General features: G+C 50.3%; 1 protein-coding gene and 1 long non-coding RNA gene across 2 annotated transcripts in view; one reads left to right on the forward strand and one right to left on the reverse strand.

Annotated features, from left to right (window-relative positions):
- Positions 1-532: 532 nt before the first annotated feature.
- Positions 533-17,903, forward strand: LOC129694208 (polypeptide N-acetylgalactosaminyltransferase 3-like). The gene is made up of 9 exons (XM_055630925.1): positions 533-752; positions 3,761-3,910; positions 6,702-6,936; positions 8,647-8,764; positions 9,648-9,848; positions 12,218-12,349; positions 13,027-13,119; positions 14,756-14,908; positions 17,247-17,903. The coding sequence occupies exons 1-9, from the start codon at positions 533-535 to the stop codon at positions 17,373-17,375; spliced, it is 1,431 nt and encodes a 476-aa protein (XP_055486900.1). The 3' UTR covers positions 17,376-17,903.
- A 3,940-nt stretch (positions 17,904-21,843) lies between these two features.
- Positions 21,844-23,567, reverse strand: part of LOC129694211 (uncharacterized) — a 3,265-nt gene continuing 1,541 nt past the window's right edge. Inside the window, exon 2 of the long non-coding RNA XR_008722979.1 lies at positions 21,844-23,567. This exon is cut by the window's right edge and continues 5 nt beyond it. This is a non-coding gene — a long non-coding RNA (uncharacterized LOC129694211).

Consider the following 23,567-nt stretch of genomic DNA (forward strand, 5'->3'; position numbering starts at 1 on the left):
CCAGAGTAGGTTCACCAGGTTAATTCCCGGGATGGCGGGACTGTCATATGCTGAGAGAATGGAGCGGCTAGGCTTGTATACTCTGTGGAGTTTAGAAGGTTGAGAGGGGATCTTATTGAAACATATAAGATTATTACGGATTTGGACACGCTAGAGGCAGGAAACGTGTTCCCGATGTTGGGGGAGTCCAGAACCAGGGGTCACACACACAGTTTAAGAATAAGGGGTAAGCCATTTAGAACGGAGGCGAGGAAACACTTTTTCTCACAGAGAGTTGCGAGTCTGGAATTCTCTGCCTCAGAGGGCGGTGGAGGCAGGTTCTCTGGATACTTTCAAGGGAAAGTTAGATAGGGCTCTTAAAGATATCGGAGAAGGCAGGAACTGGGTACTGATTGTGGATGATCAGCCATGATCACATTGAATGGCGGTGCTGGCTCGAAGGGCCGAATGGCCTCCTCCTGCACCTATTGTCTGTTGTCTATTGTCTGTTGTGTATTGTCTATTGGTAGTGGGAGGGAGGGGGTTTGGGGAGATGTCCGTGCTCTGTTCCTTGAAGGTTTGTCTTGGTCCCCACCACAGGTGCATCAGCCGGAAGTTCAAACGATGCCCGTCGCTGCCGTCCGCCAGCGTGATCATCGCCTTCTACAATGAGGCCTGGTCCACTCTTCTGCGCACCGTCCACAGCGTTCTACACACGGCCCCCGCCATCGTTCTCCGAGAGGTCATCCTTGTGGACGACGGCAGCACTCAAGGTCAGGGCGCTGTTGGTATCGGGGGTAGGGTACCGAAGGCGAAATCATGCTTGACTAATCTTCTGGAATGTTTCGAGGGTGTATCTAGGAAATTGGACATGGGAGAGCCAGTGGATGTAATGTACCTGGACTTTCAGAAAGCATTTGATGAGGTCCCACATAGGAGTTTAGTGGGCAAAATTAGGGCACATGGTATTGGGGGTAGAGTGCTGACATGGATAGAGAAGTGGTTGGCAGACAGGAAACAAAGAGTAGGGATTAACGGGTCCCTTTCAGAATGGTAGGCAGTGACTAGTGGGGTACCGCAAGGCTCGGTGCTGGGACCAGCAGTGACTAGTGGGGTACTGCAAGGCTCGGTGCTGGGACCAGCAGTGACTAGTGGGGTACTGCAAGGCTCGGTGCTGGGACCAGCAGTGACTAGTGGGGTACCGCAAGGCTCGGTGCTGGGACCAGCAGTGACTAGTGGGGTACCGCAAGGCTCAGTGCTGGGATCAGCAGTGACTCGTGGGGTACAGCAAGGCTCGGTGCTGGGACCAGCAGTGACTAGTGGGGTACCGCAAGGCTCGGTGCCGGGACCAGCAGTGACTAGTGGGGCACCGCAAGGCTCAGTGCCGGGACCGCAGCTATTTACAATATACATCAATGATTTAGACGAAAGGATTCAAAGTAGCACTGGGAAATTTGCAGATGACACAAACCTGGGTGGCAGTGAAATGTGAGTAGGATGCTATGAGAATGCAGGGTGACTTGGACAGGTTGGGGGAGTGGGCAGATGCACGGTAGATGCATGGCAGATGCAGTCAAACGTAGATAAATGTGAGGTTATCCACTTTGGCGGCAAGAACAAGGAGGCAGATTCTTATCTCAATGGTGTCAGATTAGGTAAAAGGGGAAGTACAACGTGACCTGGGTCCTTGTTCATCAGTCTATGAAAGTAAACATGCAGGTACAGCAGGCAGTGAAGAAAGCAAATGGCATGTTGGCCTTTATAACAAGAGGAGTTGAGTATAGGAGCAAAGAGGTCATTCTGCAGTTGTACAGGGACCTGGTGAGACCACACCTGGAGTATTGTGTGCCATTTCAGTGTCCTGATTTAAGGAAGGACATCGTTGCTATTGAGGCAGTGCAGCGTAGGTTCACCAGGTTAATTCCTGGGATGGCGGGACTGTCATATGAGGAAAGATTGAAAAGACTAGGCTTGTATTCACTGGAGTTTAGAAGGATGAGGGAGGATCTTATAGAAACATATAAAATTATAAAAGGACTGGACAAGCTAGATGCAGGAAAAATGTTCCCAATGTTGGGCGAGTCCAGAACCAGGGGCCACACAGTCTTAGAATAAAGGGGAGACCATTTAAAACTGAGGTGAGAAAAAACATTTTCACCCAGAGAGTTGGGAATTTGTGGAATTCCCTGCCACAGAGGGCAGTGGAGGCCAAGTCACTGGATGGATTTAAGAGAAAGTTAGATAGAGCTCTAGGGGCTAGTGGAGTCAAGGGATACGGGGAGAAGGCAGGAACGGGGTATTGATTGGGGACGATCAGCCATGATCACAATGAATGGCGGTGCTGGCTCGAAGGGCGAAATGGCCTCCTCCTGCACCTATTTTCTATGTTTCTATGCAGCATGGAACCAGGCCCTTCGGCCTAAATTGCCCACACTGACCAACATGCACCATCTACACTCCTCCCTCATAGAGTCATAAAGTATGGAAACGGGCCCTTCGGCCCATCTAGCCTTGCCTGCGTTTGCCCCATATCCCTCTAAACCTGTCCTATTCTGGTACTGTGCCAATGTTTAGTTTTAGAGATACTAGTTTATAGGTTAATTGGCTGGGTAAATGTAAAAATTGTCCCTAGTGGGTGCAGGATAGTGTTAATGTGTGGGGATCTCTGGTCGGCACGGACCCGGTGGGCCGAAGGGCCTGTTTCCGCACTGTATCTGTATCTGCATCTTCTAACCCATCTTTCCCTCTCAGCCCCATTCTTCTGCCTTCTCCCCATAACTCCTGACAACCTTCGAAAGACAATAGACATTAGGTGCAGGAGGAGGCCATTTTGCCCTTCGAGCCAGCACCGCCATTCAATGTGATCGTGGCTGATCATCCACAATCAGTACCCCGTGCCTGCCTTCTCCCCATATCCCCTGACTCCGCTATCTTTAAGAGCCCTATCTAGCTCTCTCTTGAAAGTACCCAGAGAACCGGCCTCCACCGCCCTCTGAGGCAGAGAATTCCACAGACACACAACTCTCTGTGTGAAAAAGTGTTTCCTCGTCTCCGTTCTAAATGGCTTACCACTTATTCTTAAACTGTGTGGCCCCTGGTTCTGGACTCCCCCAACATCGGGAACATGTTTCCTACCTCTAGTGTGTCCCAAACCCTTAACAATCTTATATGTTTCAATGAGATGCCCTCTCACCCTTCTAAACTCCAGAGTGTACAAGCCCAGCCGCTCCATTCTGTCAGCATATGACAGTCCCGCCATCCCGGGAATTAACCTTGTAAACCTACGCTGTACTCCCTCAATAGCAAGAATGTCCTTCCTCAAATTAGGGGACCAAAACTACACACAATACTCCAGGTGTGGTCTCACTAGGGCCCTGTACAACTGCAGAAGGACCTCTTTGCTCCTATATTCGACTCCTCTCGTTATAAAGGCCAACATGCCATTGGCTTTCTTCACTGCCTGCTGTACCTGCATGCTTACTTTCATAGACAGATGTACAAGGACCCCCAGATCCCGTTGTACTTCCCCTTTTCCCAACTTGACGCCATTTAGATAGCCAGCAAGGTTTGAGCCTCTTTTTCTTCTTTTGTGTGGCGTGCACAGCCTGAAGTTGTTGGACAACTTGTTCTATTTGATCTTCCGTGTGTGCACGTCGAGTTGATTGCATTAGTCGAAACAGGGAGGACCACGTGAAGGTTGCAATCTTCCACCCCAAGGTTTGATCAAAGATTGTTCAATCCATTTTGGTGACGCTAATGGTCTCCGCCATCTTGTTTCTAGAACACCTGAAGGCAGCCCTGGACACTTACCTGGCAAGCCTCCCGTTGGTCAAGATCCTTAGAAGCCCCGCGAGGAAGGGCTTGGTATCCGCCAGGCTACTCGGGAGCTCCGGAGCAACGGGAGAAGTGCTGGTCTTCCTCGACTCACACTGTGAGGGCGGTAACCATTGGTGCATTGAATTCAGGCTGCAGGGACACCGGGCGCAAACAAGCCCTTCGGCCCACCTCATGTATGAGCATTGATTTCTCTAAGCAGGTCACGGTGGCGCAGCGGTAGAGTTCCCGCCTTACAGCGTATGCAGCGCCGGGTTCCACCCCGACTACGGGTGCTGTCTATACGGAGTTTGCACGTTCTCCCCCCGTGACCTGCGTGTGGCTTTTCTCCGAGATCTTCGGTTTCCTCCCACACTCCAAAGACGTACAGGTTTGTGGGTTAATTGGCTTGGTGTAAATATAAAAATTGTCCCTAGTGGGTGTAGGATGGTGTTAGTGTGTGGGGATCGCTGGTCGGCGCGGACCCGGTGGGCCGAAGGGCCTGTTTCCGTGCTGTATCTCTAAACTAAACTAAAGTGCTGGAGTAACTCAGCGGGTCAGGCAGTTGCTCTGGATAGAAGGAATCGGTGACGTTTCGGGTCGAGACCCTTCTTCAGACACGTCTCGACCCGAAACGTCACCCATTCCTTCTCCCCAGAGATGCTGCCTGTCCCGCTGAGTTACTCCAGCAGTTTGTGTCGACTACGATTTTACCAGCATCTGCAGTTCCTTCTTACACATTCTAGAATTCTCTAATTTCGACTGACCCCTGCATCCCCTCTCTCTCCGTCCCTCCACCCACCCAGGTCGTGGTACTAGTTTCATTGTCGTCCCCTCGAGCTTCACCATCTGTATAACTCGTTATCACCTACCCCCCCCCCCCCCCCCCCCCCCCCCCCAGCCAACAATGGAGCATTGTGGGCCCCACCCATCCTCAATCATCACTCCTTGCATATCTTTCATTCACTTGTTCCACATCATTACAAGAGGATTTCAGTACAGGAGTAGAGAGGTTCTTCTGCAGTTGTACAGGGCTTTGGTGAGACCACATCTGTAGTATTGTGTACAGTTTTGGTCTCCTAATTTGAGGAAGGACATCCTTGTGATCGAGGCAGTGCAGTGTAGGTTCACGAGATTGATCCCTGAGATGGCGGGACTAACATAGAAAATAGGTGCAGGAGGAGGCCATTCGGCCCTTCGAGCCAGCACCGCCATTCATTGTGATCATGGCTGATCGTTCCCTATCAATAACCCGTGCCTGCCTTCTCCCCATATCCCTTGATTCCTCTAGTCCCTAGAGCTCTATCTGACTCTCTTAAATCCATCCAGTGATTTGGCCTTTCATATGAGGAATGATTGAAAAGACTGGGCTTGTATTCACTGGAGTTTAGAAGGATGAGGGGGAGTTCTTATAGAAACATATAAAATTATAAAAGGACTGGACAAAGCTAGATGCAGGAAAAATGGTCCCAATGTTGGGGAGTCCAGAACCAGGGGCCACACAGTCTTAGAATAAAGGGGAGGCCATTTAAAACTGAGGTGAGAAAAAACCGTTTTCACCCAGAGAGTTGTGAATTTGTGGAATTCCCTGCCACAGAGGGCACTGGAGGCCAAATCACTGGATAGATTTAAGAGAGAGTTAGATAGAGCTCTAGGGGCTGGTGGAATCAAGGGATATGTTTCTATCTCTCTATAGCATCGTCCATATCTCTCAATAGACTATAAAGTCCAAAGTCAGAGTCAATTTTATTCATCACATGCACCCGAAGGTGCAGTGATATGAATTTGCCAGCAGCGATACACTTAAAAAGAACACACAATACACAATAGAATTTAACACAAACATACACCACAGCATTCTCCACTGTGGTGGAAGGCAACACAGTTCAGCCAGTCCTCCTCCTTTGTCCACCCGGGGTAGGGGTCATGAACCCTCCATAGTTGCCGCTACGGATGGCCCGATGTACAGGCCCTCTCGTCGGCCTAACTCCGACATGGGGGCAGTCAAACACACTCCGTGGCTTGGAGTGCCCGAATCGGTGCTTTCTTACCCTGGCTTCTGGATGACAGGTGCAGGAGGAGGCCATTCGGCCCCGAGCCAGCACCGCCATTCAATGTGATCATGGCTGATCATCCACAATCAGTGCCCCGTTCCTGCCTTCTCCCCATATCCCCTGACTCCGCTATCTTTAAGAGCCCTATCTAACTCTCCCTTAAAAGCATCCAGAGAACCGGCCTCCACCGCCCTCTGAGGCAGAGAATTCCACAGACTCACAACTCTCTGTGAGAAAAAGTGTTTCCTCGTCTCCGTTCTAAATGGCCGACCCCTTATTCTTAAACTGTGTGGCCCCTGGTCCTGGACTCCCCCAACATCGGGAACATGGTTCCTGCCTCTAGCATGTCCAAACCCTTAATAATCTTATATGTTTCAATAAAATCTCCTCTCATCCTTCTAAACTCCACAGAGTGTACAAGCCCAGCCGCTCCATTCTCTCAGCATATAACAGTCAGTTTCAAGGGTGTGAATAAGTTTATTGGCCAAGTGTGTACACATACAAGGAATTTGCCTCAGTGCTCCACTCGCACGGAACAACACGACACAGAGTGTACAAGCGCAGCCGCTCCATTCTCTCAGCATATGACAGTCTCGCCATCCCGGGAATTAACCTGGTGAACCTACGCTGCACTCCCTCAATAGCAAAAACGTCCTTCCTCAAATTAGGGGACCAAAACTGCACACAATACTCCAGGTGTGGTCTCACTAGGGCCCTGTACAACTGCAGAAGGACCACTTTGCTCCTGTACTCAACTCCTCTTGTTATGAAGGCCAACATGCCATTGGCTTTCTTCACTGCCTGCTGTACCTGCAGGCTCTCGTTCACGTGTGACTCTGTTTTGCTTCCACACAGGCGAGTGTTTCGCGGGCTGGCTGGAGCCGCTGCTGGCCAGGGTTGCGGAGTTGGAGCAGGCGCTGGTCAGCCCGCAGGTCACCTCCATCGACCCGCGGACCCTGGAGGTGAGGAAGCCCGTCCCCACCGACCGGAGCCCGTGGCGCGGCTCCTTCGACTGGTCCCTCTCCTTCTCCTGGGAGCAGCTGCCGGCCTACGAGAACGACGGCAGGAAGGACGACAGCTTCCCGTACAGGTCGGTGCCCGGGGAAAGCGCCCGGCGGCGGCGGCGGTGGCGAATACAACCGACAAAGGGTATCCCCTGACTCCGCCATCTTTAAGAGCCCTATCTAACTCTCTCTTGAAAGTATCCAGAGAACCGGCCTCTGAGGCAGAGAATTCCACAGACTCACAACTCTCTGGGTGAAAAAGTTTCCTCGTCTCCGTTCTAAATGGCCGACCCCTTATTCTTAAACTGTGTGTGGCCCCTGGTTCTGGACTCCCCCAACATCGGGAACATATTTCCTGCCTCAAGCGTGTCCAAACCCTTAATAATCTTATACGCTTCAATCAGATCCCCTCTCATCCTTCTAAACTCCAGAGTGTACAAGCCCAGCCTCTCCATTCTCTCAGCATATGACAGTCAGTTTGAAGAGTACCAATACGTTTATTGGCCAAGTGTGTTCACATACAAGGAATTTGCCTCGGTGCTGCACTCGCAAGGAACAACACGACAGACAGTAAACAATTCAGAATGAAACATTAAAACGTTAAGAATAAAACATCAAACATCATCAATCATTCACAAGTGATTCACAAGGAAGGGCAAGGTGTGAAAAGAGGACAAAGGGGATGGAGATCAAGGAGCAGATAGAATAGATCATTGTTAGTAGGGAGAAGATACCAGACTGATTCCTGGGATGTCAGGACTTTCATATGAAGAAAGACAGGATAGACTTGGCTTGTACTCGCTAGAATTTAGAAGATTGAGGGGGGATCTTATAGAAACTTACAAAATTCTTAAGGGGTTGGACAGGCTAGATGCAGGAAGATTGTTCCCGATTTTGGGGAAGTCCAGAACAAGGGGTCACAGTTTAAGGATAAGGGGGAAGTCTTTTAGGACCGAGATGAGAAAATCTTTTTTCACACAGAGAGTGGTGAATCTGTGGAATTCTCTGCCACAGAATGTAGTTGAGGCCACAGTTCATTGGCTATATTTAAGAGGTAGTTAGATTGGCCCTTGTGGCTAAAGGGATCAGGGGGTATGGAGAGAAGGCAGGGATGGGATACTGAGTTGGATGATCTGCCATGATCATATTGAATGGTGGTGCAGGCTCGAAGGGCCGAATGGCCTCTACTCATGCACCTATTGTCTATGTTTCTATGTTTCTATAACGACAAAGCAAACACATGAATTGTAATCACAATCACAATCACAATCACAATCATACTTTATTAGCCATGTATGTTTTGCTGCTGCTGCTGTTGCTGCTGCTGCTGCTGCTGCTGCTGCTGCACTCCATGGGCTGCACTACGTCGGGACGGGTGGGGCGGGGCCGGACGCGATGCTCCGACCCGACAGTCCCCTCGACCCGAGTAGCAGCGGTCAAATACGGGACAAGGGCGAAACCAATTTAGCCCAATATACGGGATGTCCCGGCTGATACCGTACACTTGGCAACACTAGTTGTAACTCTAAACTAAACTAATCTTGCTGAGTTACTCCAACAGTTTGGGGGAGGGGTGTGTGGACGGGGGGGGGGGGGGGGGGGGGGGGGGGGGGGGGGGGGGGGGGGGGGGGGGGGGGGGGGATGGGGGGGGAGGGATTGGGGGGATGGGGAGGGAGGGGGAAAGCTAGAAGAGGGGCAGGTGGTACAAATGCCTGGCAGGTTAACAGGTGAATAGAGGCGAGGCTGGAACACTGGTCTCCATTGAGCTAACACCCCCTGCACCTCCTCTGTTTCAGGACTCCCACCATCTCTGGAGGACTCTTTGCTGTGTATAAGGACTACTTTGACTACATCGGCACCTACGATGACCAAATGGAGATATGGGGCGGGGAGAACTTGGAGCTGTCTTTTCGGGTAATACATACCCCTATGAAGAAGCAGGCCATTCAGCCCCTCTAGATTGTCTATAACATGGACGACACAGCGGTAGAGTTGCTGCCTTACAGCATATATATATATATATACATATACATAAATATATATGTATATATACTAGACCAAGGGGGACCCATTGGGTCCCGTCCACTCAATGCGCGCTTGCAAGGGGAGGGGGCGGCCGGCAGCATCACATATACACACTATATACACACACACACATCCACACTAACCACCTCCACACACTAGCCACCGCCATTGAGATTATATTAATATTATTCATTCTCTCCTTTTACCCCATGTCCCGCTCTATCCACACACACATAGCCCCCAAGTCGCAGGCTCGGCTAGAGGGAGGGGGATAGAGAGAGAGGGACACAGAGGCACAGAGAGGGACACAGTGTGGAACAGAGAGGGACACACAGAGGGAAACAGAGAGGCAAAGAGAGGGACTCAGCACTTCAGCACACCTCCCATTCCCAATCTGACCTTTCTGTCCTGGGCCTCCTCCATTGTCGGAGTGAGGCCCAGCGCAGATTGGAGGAGCAACACCTCATATTTTGCCTGGGTAGTCTACACCCAAGCGGTATGAACATTGATTTCTATAACTTCAGATAGCCGTTGATTTCCCTCTCTCTCTCCATCCTCTCCCCCTTCCCAGTTCACCCACCAGCCTGACTGTCACCGACTACATTCTATCTCTGTCCCGCCCCATCAGTCTGAAGGGTCTCGACCCTAAACGTCGCCCATTCCTTCTCTCCAGCGATGCCGCCGGTCCCGCTGAGTTACTCTGCGTGTGTCTGCGTTCCTGTGCTGTACCCCACCGGGGCTGTGAGTTTCACTGCCATCTTGTCACCTGCAGGTGTGGCAGTGCGGGGGACAGATGGAGATCCTGCCTTGCTCCGTGGTGGGGCACGTCTTCCGGGACGACCCCCCGGACATGTACCCAGACGGGCCCAGCGTCGTCTACCGCAACCTGGTGCGGCTAGCCGAGGTCTGGCTGGATGAGTACAAGGACATCTTCTACACCCGTGTGCCTGAGGCAGCTGAAATCGCCAGGAAGGTGAGTGAGCTCCTTGCAGGGCCCGCCATGGGAGTGCAGTGTAGCTAATGGCATGTTGCTCTTCATAGCGAGAGGATTTGAGTTTAGGAGCAAGGAGGTCCTACTGCAGTTGTACAGGGCCCCAGTGAGAACACACCTGGAGTATTGTGTGCAGTTTTGCTCTCCTAATGGCCCTGTCCCACGGTACGAGTTCATTCCAAGAGCTCTCCCCGAGTTTGCCCTGATTCGACCTCGGAGATTTACGGTAATGGCCGCTCGTCGGTACTCGGGGCTCTCGTGGACATTTTTCAACATGTTGAAAATTCTTCACGAGTCTTCCCGAATACCTGCCGTTAGCGTTACGAGCCGCTAAGAGACGTCCCCGAGCTCCGACGTACCCGCTACGTTCATTCTCCGTGCTTACCACGAGTTTGATTATTTTTTAAACTCGGGAGAGCTCTTGGAATGAACTCGTACCGTGGGACAGGGTCATAATTTGAGGAAGGACATTCTTGCTATTGAGGGAGTGCAGCGTAGGTTCACCAGGTTAATTCCCGGGACGGCAGGACTGTCATATGCTGAGAGAATGGAGCAGCTGGGCTTGTATACTCTGGAGTTTAGAAGGATTAGAGGGAATCTTATTGAAACATATAAGATTATCAAAGATTTGGACACGCTAGAGGCAGGAAACATGTTCCCGACGTTGGGGGAGTCCAGAACCAGGAGCCACACAGTTTAAGAATAAGGGGTCGGCTATTAAGAACAGAGATGAGGAAACACTTTTTCACACAGAGAGTTGTGAGTCTGTGGAATTCTCTGCCTCAGAGGGCGGTGGAGGATGGTTCTACTTTCAAGAAAGAGCTAGATAGGGCTCTTAAAGATAGCGGAGTCAGGGGATATGGGGAGAAGGCAGGAACGGGGTACTGATTGTGGTCATTGTTAGCTGGGAGAGGGTGATAACAAAGATCGAGGGTACACAAAAATGCTGGAGAAACTCAGCGGGTGCAGCAGCATCTATGGAGCAAAGGAAATAGGCGACGTTTCGGGCCAAAACCCTTCTTCAGACTGGTGGGGGAGGAGAAGGAAGGAAAAAGGGAGGAGGAGGAGTCCGAGGGCGGGGGGATGGGAGGAGACAGCTCGAAGGTTAAGGAAGGGGAGGAGACAGCAAGGGCTAGCAAAATTGGGAGAATTCAATGTTCATGCCCGCAGGATGCAGGCTCCCCAAGCGGAATATGAGGTGCTGTTCCTCCAATTTCCGGTGTTGCTCACTCTGGCAATGGAGGAGACCCAGGACAGAGAGGTCGGATTGGGAATGGGAGGGGGAGTTGAATTGCTGAGCCACCGGGAGATCAGGTTGGTTATTGCGAACCGAGCTGAGGTGTTGGGAGAATGGTGGCCGATTAGGAAAGGGGGAGATGCAACGAGACCTGGGTGTCATGGTACACCAGTCATTAAAAGTAGGCATGCAGGTGCAGCAGGCAGTGAAGAAGGCGAATGGTATGTTAGCATTCATAGCAAAAGGATTTGAGTTTAGGAGCAGGGAGGTTCTACTGCAGTTGTACAGGGTCTTGGTGAGACCACACCTGGAGTATTGCGTACACTTTTGGTCTCCTAATCTGAGGAAGGACATTCTTGCTATAGAGGGAGCACAGAGAAGGTTCACCAGACTGATTCCTGGGATGTCAGGACTGTCTTATGAAGAAAGACTGGATAGACTTGGTTTATACTCTCTAGAATTTAGGAGATTGAGGGGGGATCTTATAGAAACTTACAAAATTCTTAAGGGGTTGGACAGGCTAGATGTAGGAAGATTGTTCCCAATGTTGGGGAAGTCCAGAACTAGGGGTCACAGTTTAAGGATAAGGGGGAAATCTTTTAGGGCCGAGATGAGGAAAACATTTTTCACACAGAGAGTGGTGAATCTCTGGAATTCTCTGCCGCAGAAAGCAGTTGAGGCCACAGTTCATTGGCTATATTTAAGAGGGAATTAGATGTGGCCCTTGTGGCTAAAGGGATCAGGGGGTATGGAGAGAAGGCAGGGATGGGATACTGAGTTGGATGATCAGCCATGATCACATTGAATGGCTGTGCAGGCTCGAAGGGCCGAATGGCCTACTCCTGCACCTATTGTCTATGTTTCTATGTAAGCGATCGCTAAGCCTGCGCTTGGTCTCACCGATGTAGAGCAGCCGACACCTAGAGCAGCGGATGCAATAGATGAGGTTGGAGGAGATGCAGGTGAACCTCTACCTCACCTGCAAGGACTGTCGAGGTCCTTGGACGGAGTCAGAGGGTAGATGGGGGGAGGGGGGGTGGGGGGTATAGGGACAGGCGGTGCTGTCGTGGGTAGGAGTGTGATATCATTGTGTTTTTACCCCCCCGTTTCTCAGGGTTTGTTTGGCGACGTTTCGGAGCGGAGACAGCTGAGAGACCGACTGCAGTGCAAGAATTTCAGCTGGTATCTCTGGAACATTCATCCAGACCTGTACATCCCTGGTCTACATCGAGTGGAGCACAGCTCAGTGAGTTGAGTTTAGTTTAGTTTAAAGATACAGCGCGGAAACAGGCCCTTCGGCCCCACCGGGTCCGCGCCCACCAGCGATCGATCCCCGCACACGAATGCCCCCGTCCCACTTAGGCAACTGCAGAAGACTATGCCATCGCCACGTGTGGGAATTGAGAGAAGGCGGCTGAGAGAGAGAGAGAGAGAGAGAGAGAGAGAGAGAGGGGGGATAGAGAGAGAGAGAGAGAGAGGGGGGGATAGAGAGAGATAGAGAGAGAGAGAGAGAGAGAGGAGAGAGAGAGAGAGAGAGGGATAGAGAGAGAGGGGGGTTAGAGAGAGGGATAGAGAGAGGGGGGGGTTAGAGAGAGGGGGGATAGAGCGAGAGGGGATAAGAGAGAGGGGATAGAGATAGAGGGGGGATAGAGAGAGGGGGGTAGAGGGAGGGGGGACTGCGAGAGAGGGGGGATAGATAGAGAGAGAGAGAGAGAGAGAGAGAGAGAGAGAGAGAGGCGCAGAAGCTGTGTGATAAGAGTGGAACACAAAACCAAGGGATGTAAAGGTCAGGATGAAAACCCGGGCCTCTGGCGCTGTGAGGCAGCAGCTCTGCTGGCTGTGGGTCAGCATGGGCTTGGTGGGCTGAAGGGCCTGCGGTTGAACAGTGTGGCTGTGTTTAACATCTTTGCATCACCGTTGCAGTTAGTGAACCAGGGCAGCTTCTACTGTCTGAGCACAGAAGAGACTGAAGTGTTTGTGTCAATGGACCCTTGCCACGGACAAGAGGAACGGCAGGTAAATGTGGAGGAGGAATGAATGAATGTGAATGAGTGAATGTGTGATGAGTGAATGAATGAATGAATGATTGATGAGTGAATGAATGAGTGCATGATGAATGATGAGTGAATGAATGATTGAGTGATGAATGAATGATTAATGAATGAGTGAATGGATGAATGAATGATTGAGTGAATGATGAGTGAATGAATGAATGATTGAGTGAATTAATGAGTGAATGATTGAATGTATGATTGATTGAGTGAATGAATGAATGAATGTATGAATGAATGAATGATTGAGTGAGTGAATGAATGAATGCATGAATGTATGAGTGAATGATGAGTGAATTAATGAATGCATGCATGAATGAATGCTTGAATGAATGAATGTATGAATGAATGATGGAATGAATGAATGAGTGAGTGACTGATGAGTGATTGAGTGAACGAGTGAATGAATGAATGTGGATAAAGATCAGACACACAAAGTGATTAGAATCCATAGTCTTATTAGCAACTGCAGAGGTAACTCAAAGAGCTATCATCTCAGCACGCATACTACTAGTCTAACAGAGAAAGAGAGAGCTCTCTGATAAGCCTGTGGGCGAAGCAACAGTATGAGTGACACTAATGAAAATAGGTGCAGGAGGAGGCCATTCAGCCCTTCGAGCCAGCACCGCCATTAAATGTGATCATGGCTGATCATTCCCAATCAGTATCCCGTTCCTGCCGTCTCCCCATATCCCCTGACTCCAATATTTTTAAGAGCCCTATCTAGCTTTCTCTTGAAAGTATCCAGAGAACTTGCCTCCACTGCCCTCTGAGGCAGAGAATTCCACAGACTCACCACTCTCTGTGTGAAAAAGTGTTTCCTCGTCTCCGTTCTAAATGGCTTACCCCTTATTCTTAAACTGTGTGGCCCCTGGTTCTGGACTCCCCCAACATCGGGTACATGTTTCCTGCCTCTAGCGTGTCCAAACCCTTAATAATCTTACATGTTTCAATATGATTCCCTTCATCCTTCTAAACTCCAGAGTGTACAAGCCCAGCCGCTCCATTCTCTCAGCAAATGACAGTCCCGCCATCCCGGGAATTAACCTTGTAAACCTACGCTGCACTCAGTCAATAGCAAGAATGTCTCCAGAGGCTGTGGAGGCCAAGTTAGTGGATATTTTTAAGGCAGAGATGGATGGATTCTTGATCTGTACGGGTGTCAGGGGTTATGGGGAGAAGGCAGGAGAACGGGGTTATGAGGGAGAGATAGATCAGCCACGATTGAATGGCGGAGTGGACTTGATGGGCCGAATGGCCTAATTCTGCTCCTATGTCTACGGAGGGATGATTGAATGGATGAATCCATTCACCCAGAAACGTTACCATCAGATGCCGCCTGTCCCGCTGAGTTACTCCAGCATTTTTGTGTCGATCCTTGGGTCGGGGAAGCCGTTTTCTTTTTGGTAATAGACAATCGACAATAGGAGCAGGAGGAGGCCATTCGGCCCTTCGAGCCAATGTGATCATGGCTGATCATCCCCAATCAGTACCCCGTTCCTGCCTTCTCCCCATATCCCCTGACTCCGCTATCTTTAAGTAATCTCTCTGTCTCCTCTCTCCCCCCCCCCCCGACCCCACCCATTCCCCGCTCCCTGCAGCATTTCGAGTACACAGAGAAGGGGGAGATCGTGACTGGGGGTCCCATTCCGCGGTGTCTGCGGGCGGGGGCTCTATCGGTGGTCCTGGCAGAGTGCGTGGCCTCCGTCGACAGTGCCAGTGCACCGGACGAACAGACGTTTGAGGTCATTCAGGTGAGGAGTTGATAGAAACATAGAAAACAGGAGTTCAAGTTCAAGTTCAAGTGCGTTTATTGTCATGTATCCCTGTATAGGACAATGAAATTCTTGCCTTGCTTCAGCACACAGAACATAGTAGGCATTTACTACAAAACAGATCAGTGTGTCCATATACCATGATATAAATATACACACACATGAATAAATAAACTGGTAAACTGCAAATAACAGATAATGGGTTATTAATAATCAGAGTTTTGTCCGAGCCAGGTTTAATAGCCTGATGGCGGTGGGGAAGTAGCTATTCCTGAACCTGGATGTTGCAGTCTTCAGGCTCCTGTACCTTCTACCTGAAGGTAGCAGGGAGATGAGTGTGTGGCCAGGATGGTGTGGGTCTTTGATGATACTGCCAGCCTTTTTGAGGCAGCGACTGCGATAAATCCCCACCAGGAGAATTCCCCACAAGCAATGTTTTGATTAGTTTAGAGATACAGCGCGGAAACAGGCCCCCTTCGGCCCACCGGGTCCGCGCCGACCAGCGATCCCCGCACACTAACGCCATCCTACACCCCGCTAGGGACAATTCTTACATTTAGACCGAATCCAATTAACCTCCAAACCCGCCCGTCGTTGCAGTGCAGCGTAGGTTCACGTTCGTCCTCATCTCAGTCGGCCCTTCGAGCCAGCACCGCCATTCAATGTGATCACGGCTGATCATCCACATTCAGTAGCCTGTTTGATGTTTGTTTTCCTCGTATGTTGCAAAACATACTTGCCGAATAAAATGTGATTCTGATTCTGTTCCTGCCTTCTCCCCATATCCCCGGACTCCGCTATCTTTAAGAGCCCTATCTAGCTCTCTCTTGAAAGCATCCAGAGAACTGGCCTCTGAGGCAGAGAATTCCACACTCACAACACTCTGTGTGAAAAAGTGTTTCCTCGTCTCCGTTCTAAATGGCTTACCCCTTATTCTTAAACTGTGTGTGGCCCCTGGTTCCGGACTCCCCCAACATCGGGAACATGTTTCCTGCCTCTAGCGTGTCCAAACCCTTAATAATCTTATATGTTTCAATAAGATCTCCTCTCATCCTTCTAAACTCCAGAGTGTACAAGCCCAGTTGTTTCATTCTATCCCGGGAATTAACCTTGTAAACCTACGCTGCACTCCCTCAATAGCAAGAATGTCCTTCCTCAAATTAGGGGACCAAAACTGCACACAATTCTCCAGGTGTGGTCTCACTAGGGCTCTGTACAACTGCAGAAGGATGCAGAAAGTGTACAAGCCCAGCCGCTCCATTATCTCAGCAAATGACTGTCCCGCCATCCCGGAAATTAACCTTGTAAACTCCTCCAACATCGGGAACTTGTTTCCTGCCTCTAGCGTGTCCAAACCCTTAACTATCTTATATGTTTCAATAAGATATCCTCTCATCCTTCTAAACTGCAGAGTGTACAAGCCCAGTCGCTCCATTCATTACACCAGTCATTGAAGGTAGGCATGCAGGTGCAGCAGGCAGTAAAGAAAGCGAATAGTATGTTAGCTTTCATTGCAAAAGGATTTGAGTATAGGAGCAGGGAGGTTCTACTGCAGTTGTACAGGGTCTTTGTGAGACCACACCTGGAGTATTGCGTACAGTTTTGGTCTCCAAATCTGAGGAAGGACATTATTGCCATAGAGGGAGTGCAGAGAAGGTTCACCAGACTGATTCCTGGGATGTCAGGACTGTCTTATGAAGAAAGACTGGATAGACTTGGTTTATACTCTCTAGAAGTTTAGGAGATTGAGAGGGGATCTTATAGAAACTTACAAAATTCTTAAGGGGTTGGACAGGCTAGAAGCAGGAAGATTGTTCCCGATGTTAGGGAAGTCCAGGACAAGGGGTCACAGCTTAAGGAAAAAGGGGGAAATCCTTTAAAACCGAGATGAGAATAACTTTTTTTCACACAGAGAGTGTGAATCTCTGGAACTCTCAACCACAGAACAGGTAGTTGCCTCCAGTTCATGGACAAACCCTTAAGAGGGAGTTAGATGTGGCCCTTGTGGCTAAGGGGACCAATATGGAGAGAAGGCAGGTACAGGATACTGAGTTGGATGATCAGCCATGATCATATTGAAAGGCGGTGCAGGCTCGAAGGGCCGAATGGCCTACTCCTGCACCTAATTTCTATGTTTCTATGTTTCTATTCTCCCAGCATATGACAGTCCCGCCACCCCCTATTCTTAAACTGTGTGTGGCCCCTGGTTCAGGACTCCCCCAACATCAGGAACATGTTTCCTACTCCTGCACCTATTGCCTGTTGTTACTGTGGCTTTTTGGTGTCTTGACCCCTGATGATTTTTCTCCCTCCCCAGCACGGAATGATAGTCAACCTGAGCCTGAGCCTGTGTTTGTCCGCGACTGGAGTGGACGTGAAGATGGTTCAGTGTGACCCAACCGACGTGGACCAGCAGTGGATGTTCATGGAGGAGCCTCTAGAATAATGGACCTCTCCTCCCCCCCTCTCTCCCCGCCCGTCCACGCCGGTAGATCTCAGGGAGCCCACATCCCGCTTGGACCTCTCCTCAGAAGTGTCACCCCATGGCTTCTCTTCCCATCCACCGTTGGCCATCTTCCATTTTCCCCGGAGCCTGCCCTCACATCCCTGAAGTTTCCTGATTCCCTCCGACAGCCCGACGTCAGCGATTCGCCCTCGAGTTTGCAGGAGGCCATTCGCAAGGAGCAGAAATAGGCCGTTCGGCCCATCGAGTCTGCTCCGCCTGTGGAGAAAAGTGCTGGAGAAACTCAGCTGGTGAGGCAGCATCTATGGAGCGAAGGAAAAAGGCAACGTTTCGGGCTGAAACCCTTCTTCAGACCAAAGATCCTAGAGCAGAGCAAGATAGATCACTCCCGCTAAAAGCAATGGGCTGACGTGTAGTACGCAACGGAGCGGAACGTGGGCCTTTTTTTCATCCATTTCAGTAACCCGACCCGACCCGCAGTGTAATCAACGTTGTGGGGGAACAGTTTGTGTTAATCAATTATAATTCTGAAAATGAGGAGAAGATTCTTCCCCAATAACTTTTATTTTGATGAGGATGTTTCCGTAACTGGCTTCCATCTCCGCGCTAGTATCCAACGGGATCTTTGGTGCGGAGACGGAAGCCGGTTACGGAAATGGGGCCGAAAATTACCCATGAATCTGCCCATGACCGTACCACGTCTTTTTCATCGAGTGGACAATCCTGCTCGCTATAGGATCTTTGCTTCAGGCTGATGTAGGGGGAGGGGGGGGGGGGGGGGGCGGGAAGAAGAAAGGAAGAGGAGGAGCCAGTGGGCTGAGGGAGAGCTGAGAAGGGGAGGAGAGAGTAAGGACTACCTGAAATTGGAGAGGTCAATGTTCATACCGCTGGGGTGTAAACTGCCCAAGTGAAATATGAGGTGCTGCTCCTCCAATTTCCAGTGGTCCTCTCTCTGGCCATGGAGGAGTCTACTCCTCCATTCGATCGTGGCTGATCTATCTCTCCCTCTCAGTCCCATTCTCCTGCCTTCTCCCCAGAACCTTCGATGCCGTTTCCAGTCAAGAACCAACCCATCCCTGCTTGAAAATTACAGCCTTCACTGCCGTCTGTGGTCGTGAATGTGTATCACAGACTCATCGCCCCTCCGAATAAATTCCTCCTCCCCTCCATTGCAAAGGTCCGCCCTTTTATTCCGAGGCTGTGATCTCTGGCCCTAGACTCGCCCACTAGTGGAAACATCCTCTCCACATCCACTCTATCCAGGCCTTTCATTATCCCGTAGGTTTCAATGAGGTCCCCTCCCCACCCTCGTGCTTCTAAACACATCTCAGTCTCAGATCCGATCATCTCCCATATAGTTGGGTTCTTCTTGGTTCTTGGTTTTGTGGATCTCCAAAATATTCCAAATGGAATTTAAACTGGAGGTGGAGGGGCGGAGAGGAGAGGAGAAGGGAGGGGAGGGGAGGAGAAGGGAGGGGAGGAGAAGGGAGGGGAGGAGAAGAGAGGGGAGGAGGAGGAGAGGAGAGGAGAGGGAGGAGAGGAGAAGAGGAGGGGAGAGAGGAGAGGAGAGGAGAGGAGAGGAGAGGGAGGAGGGGAGGAGAGGGGAGGAGAGGGGAGGGGAGGAGAGGAGAGGAGAGGAGAGGGGAGGGGAGGAGGAGAGGAGAGGAGACGAGGAGAGGAGGAGAGAGGGAGGAGAGTAGAGGAGAGAGAGGAGGAGGAGAGGAGGAGAGGGGAGGAGAGGAGAGGAGAGGAGAGGACAGTAGAGGGAGAGGGGAGGGGAGGAAGTAGCTTCTGGAAGGAAGCAAGCATGGCAAGGGAGGGGGGGAGAGGGGAGGGGAGGAGGGGGAGGAGAGGAGAGGGGAGGGGAGGGGAGAGGAGAGGAGAGGAGAGGGGAGGGGAGGAGAGGAGGAGAGTAGGAGAGGGGAGGGGGGGAGAGGAAAGGAGAGGAGAGGAGGAGGAGAGGAAAGGAGAGGGAGAGATAGGAGAGGAGAGGGGGGGAGGAGAGGACAGGAGGAGAGGAGAGGAGAGGGAGGAGAGGGGAGGGGAGGAGAGAGGGGGAGAGGAGAGGAGAGTTATAACATTGTTATAACTGGTACCCAGACGTGGCATCGAAGGACGAGAAGCCGAAGCAAAGAACTCAAAGCCAAATAACCGAATGGAAACGAAGCCGAAACGCCAACTAACAGAAAGGCTGCATCGCCTAAAAGCAAACTCAGTGAATGCCGTTCTCCTGAAAAGTCCAAATAACGGACATGATGTCGCCGGGGGGCGGGACTTGTCAGCGATTATTCCAGACCCCCCACGTCCATCACATCACTGGCTGGTGAAGACGGGAGGGTGGGGGTCATTTTCCCACACAAGGTATTATTTGACTTTTCGTCACAGCGACATTCTGTTAGTTGGCTTGTAGGTGACGCAGCCTTTCGGTTAGGTGACGTTTCGGCAGAGTTTGCTTTTAGGCAACGCAGCCTTTCTGTTAGTTGGCTTTTAGGCGTCCCACCCTTTCGGTTCGTTTGGCGTTTCGGCTTCGTTTCCATTCGGTTATTTGGCTTCCGCTTCTTTGCTTCGGCTTCTCGTCCCTCGATGCCACCTCCGCACACGGTTATAACTGGCTTTTAAATCTCTCTCGCGACTTGTCCTCCAATTGTCTCAGTCTCCTGAGATATTCTAACGAGCAACGAGCAACGCACACCAGCTCCAGAGATCGAGGTGAAAACCTCTGCTGGAAACCTCTCCCTGCACGTTGAACAAGCCAGTCAAAACCGTTCTTTAATGTGCGACAAGGCCAAAGACCAGAATGTACATAGATTGAAATATGTTGCTTGATCGATCATCTCTGGAGAGAAGGAACGGGTGACGTTTCGGTTTGAGACCCTTCTTCAGATGCCGCGACCCAAAACATCACCTATTCCTTCTCCTGCCCGACCCCCCGAGTTACTCCAGCACTTTAGCGCCTGTCTTTGACATAATTCAGCGTTTGCAGTTACTCCTACACATTTTGTTTAAGAAGGAACTGCAGATGCTGGAAAAAGCGCAGGAAGACAAAAATGCTGGAGAGACTAAGCGGGTGAGGCAGCATCTATGGAGCGAAGAAATGGGTGACGTTTCAGGTTGAGACCCTTCTTCTCTCAACCCATAAATGTCACCTATTTCCTTCGCTCCATAGATGCTGCCTCACCCGCTGAGTTTCTCCAGCGTTTTTGTCTATTTCCCTACACATTTGTTCAGTAGGGTCGTGGAGAGACCATAGTTCCTGACCAAGATCGTCTCATACTTCAGACCCTTCCCCTCTCCTGTCTTCACCATTTCCCCCCTCGCTATCCCCCCTTCACAGCCCCTGTACCCCACCAGGACTTGTGCCTAATCCTCCACTCCCACCCACATTCCTTCCTCCAGCTTCACAATTCGATCCTCTTGTCTCACGCCTTCCGTCTTTTCAACTCTGGCCTTTGTCCGAGCTTCTGTTGATCAAAAAATACTCACCGATATCAACCTATTACTTATGGTTCATTTCCTGCCCCTCCTCTCTTCCCATGTTTTTCTCTCATCCCCCTCGCTCGCAACCAGCTTGAAGAAGGCTCCCAACCCCAAGCCTCACCTATCCATGTTCTCCACAGATGCTGCCTGACCCGCTGAGTTACTCCAGCACTCTGTGAAACGTTACCTATCCATGTTCTCCACTGATGCTGCCTGACCCGCTGAGTTATTCCAGCACTGTGTGTGTCGTTTTTCTCTCTTGTACTTCATTGTTTTACTTCAAAGGTTCAGTTGTGATAAATTGAGTTTTCCTGCTTCATTAAGTGTCAAAGATTAAACTGACTCTAAAAATGGAAACGACAACTAATGTTTCTTGGTGTAGAAACTGAAGAACGCACACTGGAATTGAATATTGGTTGATCGATATCTACACTTGAATTTTTGTAAGGTCACAAGACATTGGAGCAGAAATAGCGTTGGCATTCGGCCCATCGATCGAGTGATCCGCCATTTGATAGACAATAGGTGCAGGAATAGGCCATTCGGCCCTTCGAGCCAGCACCACCATTCAATGTAATCATGGCTGATCATCCCCAATCAGTACCCCGTTCCTGCCTTCTCCCCATATCCCCTGACTCCGCTATCTTTAAGAGCCCTATCTAGCTCTCTCTTGAAAATATCCAGAGAACCGGCCTCCACCGCTCTCTGAGGCAGAGAATTCCACAGACTCACAACTCTCTGTTTGAAAAAGATTTTCCTCGTCTCCCGTTCTAAATGGCCGACCCCTTATTCTTAAACTGTGTGGCCCCTGGTTCTGAACTCCCCCAACATCGGGAACATGTTTCCTGCCTCTAGCGTGTCCAAACCCTTAATAATCTTACATGTTTCAATAAGATGCCCTCTCATCCTTCTAAACTCCAGAATATACAAGCCCAGCCGCTCCATTCTCTCAGCATATGACAGTCAGTTTGAAGGGTGTGAATAAGTTTATTGGCCAAGTGTGTACACATACAAGGAATTTGTCTCAGTGCTCCACTCGCAAGGAACAACACGACAGACAGTAAACAATTAAGAATAAAACATTATCAATCATTCACAAGGAAGTGCAAGGTGTGAAAACAGGACAAAGGGGATGAAGATCAAGGAACATATAGAATTCATTGTTAGTTGGGGGAAGTTGATGTCAAAGCAAACAGATGAATTCTAGACTCACAGCTCTGTGAAAAAGATATACCTTTGGGAATATTGTGTGTTTGGTTGGTGGGACAAACGCAGTGCCCAGCGAATAGCGATCGTCACACATCATATCACTTAAAATTCTGATCGTGGATGTGTTTGTTCGTGTGTGTGTTTGTTTGTTTGTGTATAATCACGTCTTCTCGTAAAAACGACGCGCTAATGGTAAATTTTTTACATTTTCCGGTAGAGATTTTTCCCCTGGGGTCCGAAATCGCCTTAACTGAAAAATTTGTGCTTTATTTCTCGTTATAAATGAAAATGTTGAAAAATCGATCAAAACTTTGAAATTAAAAAAACCCGCGTGTGTGTGTGTGCGCGCGAGCATGGCTTCAGGCCACAGCCACCCCCCCTCCCAAACCGCAGTTCCCCCAACGGGTCCCACTTGGTCTAGTTAACACTACACATTAACACAACCCTACAATTTTACTTGTACCAATCCAATTGAAATACAAACCTGCACGTCTCTGGAGCGTGGGAGGAAACCGAAGATCTCGGAGACACCCACGGGGAGGACGTGTAAACTCCGTAGAGACAGCACCCGTGGTTGGGATCGAACCCGGGTCTCTGGCGCTGGGAGGCAGCAACTCTACCGCTGTGCCATCACGCCTGATCTACAGCCTCACTCACTTAGAGTGAGTGTGCAACTGATCAGGCCCGCATGAAGTCCCATCTTGTCCAATGAGTTTGACACCACCCTGCTCCAAGCTATAGGTTGTGCTGGATTCACACGTCTTTCAAAGAAGCGGCAATTCCACAACGCAAGACTGATTTCATCACACACCAAGTTTAGTTTAGTTTATTGTCTCCTGTGTGAGTGTGTGTGTATGTATTTGTGTGTGTGCATGCGTGTATAATCATTGAATCCTAGTGTATAAAAGCAAGGATGTAATGCTGAGGCTTAATGAAGCCACACTTGGAATATAAGGAGCGGTTTTGGGCCTTATATCTGAAGACAGACCCGCTGGCTCTGGAGAGAGCCCAGAGGTTTAGGAGCACGGTCGCTGGGATGATTGGGTTAACATGTGATGAGCGTTTGACGGCACTGGGCCTGTACTCTGTGGAATTCATTGCCACAGACAACGGTGGAGGCCACGTCATCGAGTATATTTTTAGAGCGGGGATTGGTGGGTCCCCCATTAGGAAGGGGGTCAAAGGTTACGGGGAGAATGCAGGAGACTGGGATTGAGAGGGAAAGATGTAGCGAGCTTGAGGTTAGAGGTCAATGTTCATACCGCTGGGGTGTAAGCTGCCCAAGTGAAATATGAGGTGCTGCTCCTCCAGCTTGCACTGGGCCTCACTCTGGCCATGGAGGAGGCCCAGGACAGAAAGGCCAGTCTGAAGAAGGGTCTCGAGCCGAAACGTCACCCATTCCTTCTCTCTCCAGAGATGCTGCCCGTCTGTCCCGCTGAGTTACTCCAGCTATTTGTGTCCATCTTCCGTCTGTAGACAATCCCGACG

The sequence above is a fragment of the Leucoraja erinacea genome, unplaced genomic scaffold (genome assembly GCF_028641065.1).
Source record: "Leucoraja erinacea ecotype New England unplaced genomic scaffold, Leri_hhj_1 Leri_57S, whole genome shotgun sequence".
In the NCBI taxonomy this organism is placed as follows: domain Eukaryota; kingdom Metazoa; phylum Chordata; class Chondrichthyes; order Rajiformes; family Rajidae; genus Leucoraja; species Leucoraja erinaceus.

Coding starts and splice junctions, on each gene's coding strand:
- LOC129694208 (XM_055630925.1), top strand. CDS start 533: ATGTCCGTGCTCTGTTCCTTGAAGGTTTGTCTTGGTCCCCACCACAGG. Junction 3,911..6,701: donor GGTCTTCCTCGACTCACACT/GTGAGGGCGGTA, acceptor GCTTCCACACAG/GCGAGTGTTTCGCGGGCTGG. Junction 14,909..17,246: donor AGACGTTTGAGGTCATTCAG/GTGAGGAGTTGA, acceptor CTCCCTCCCCAG/CACGGAATGATAGTCAACCT.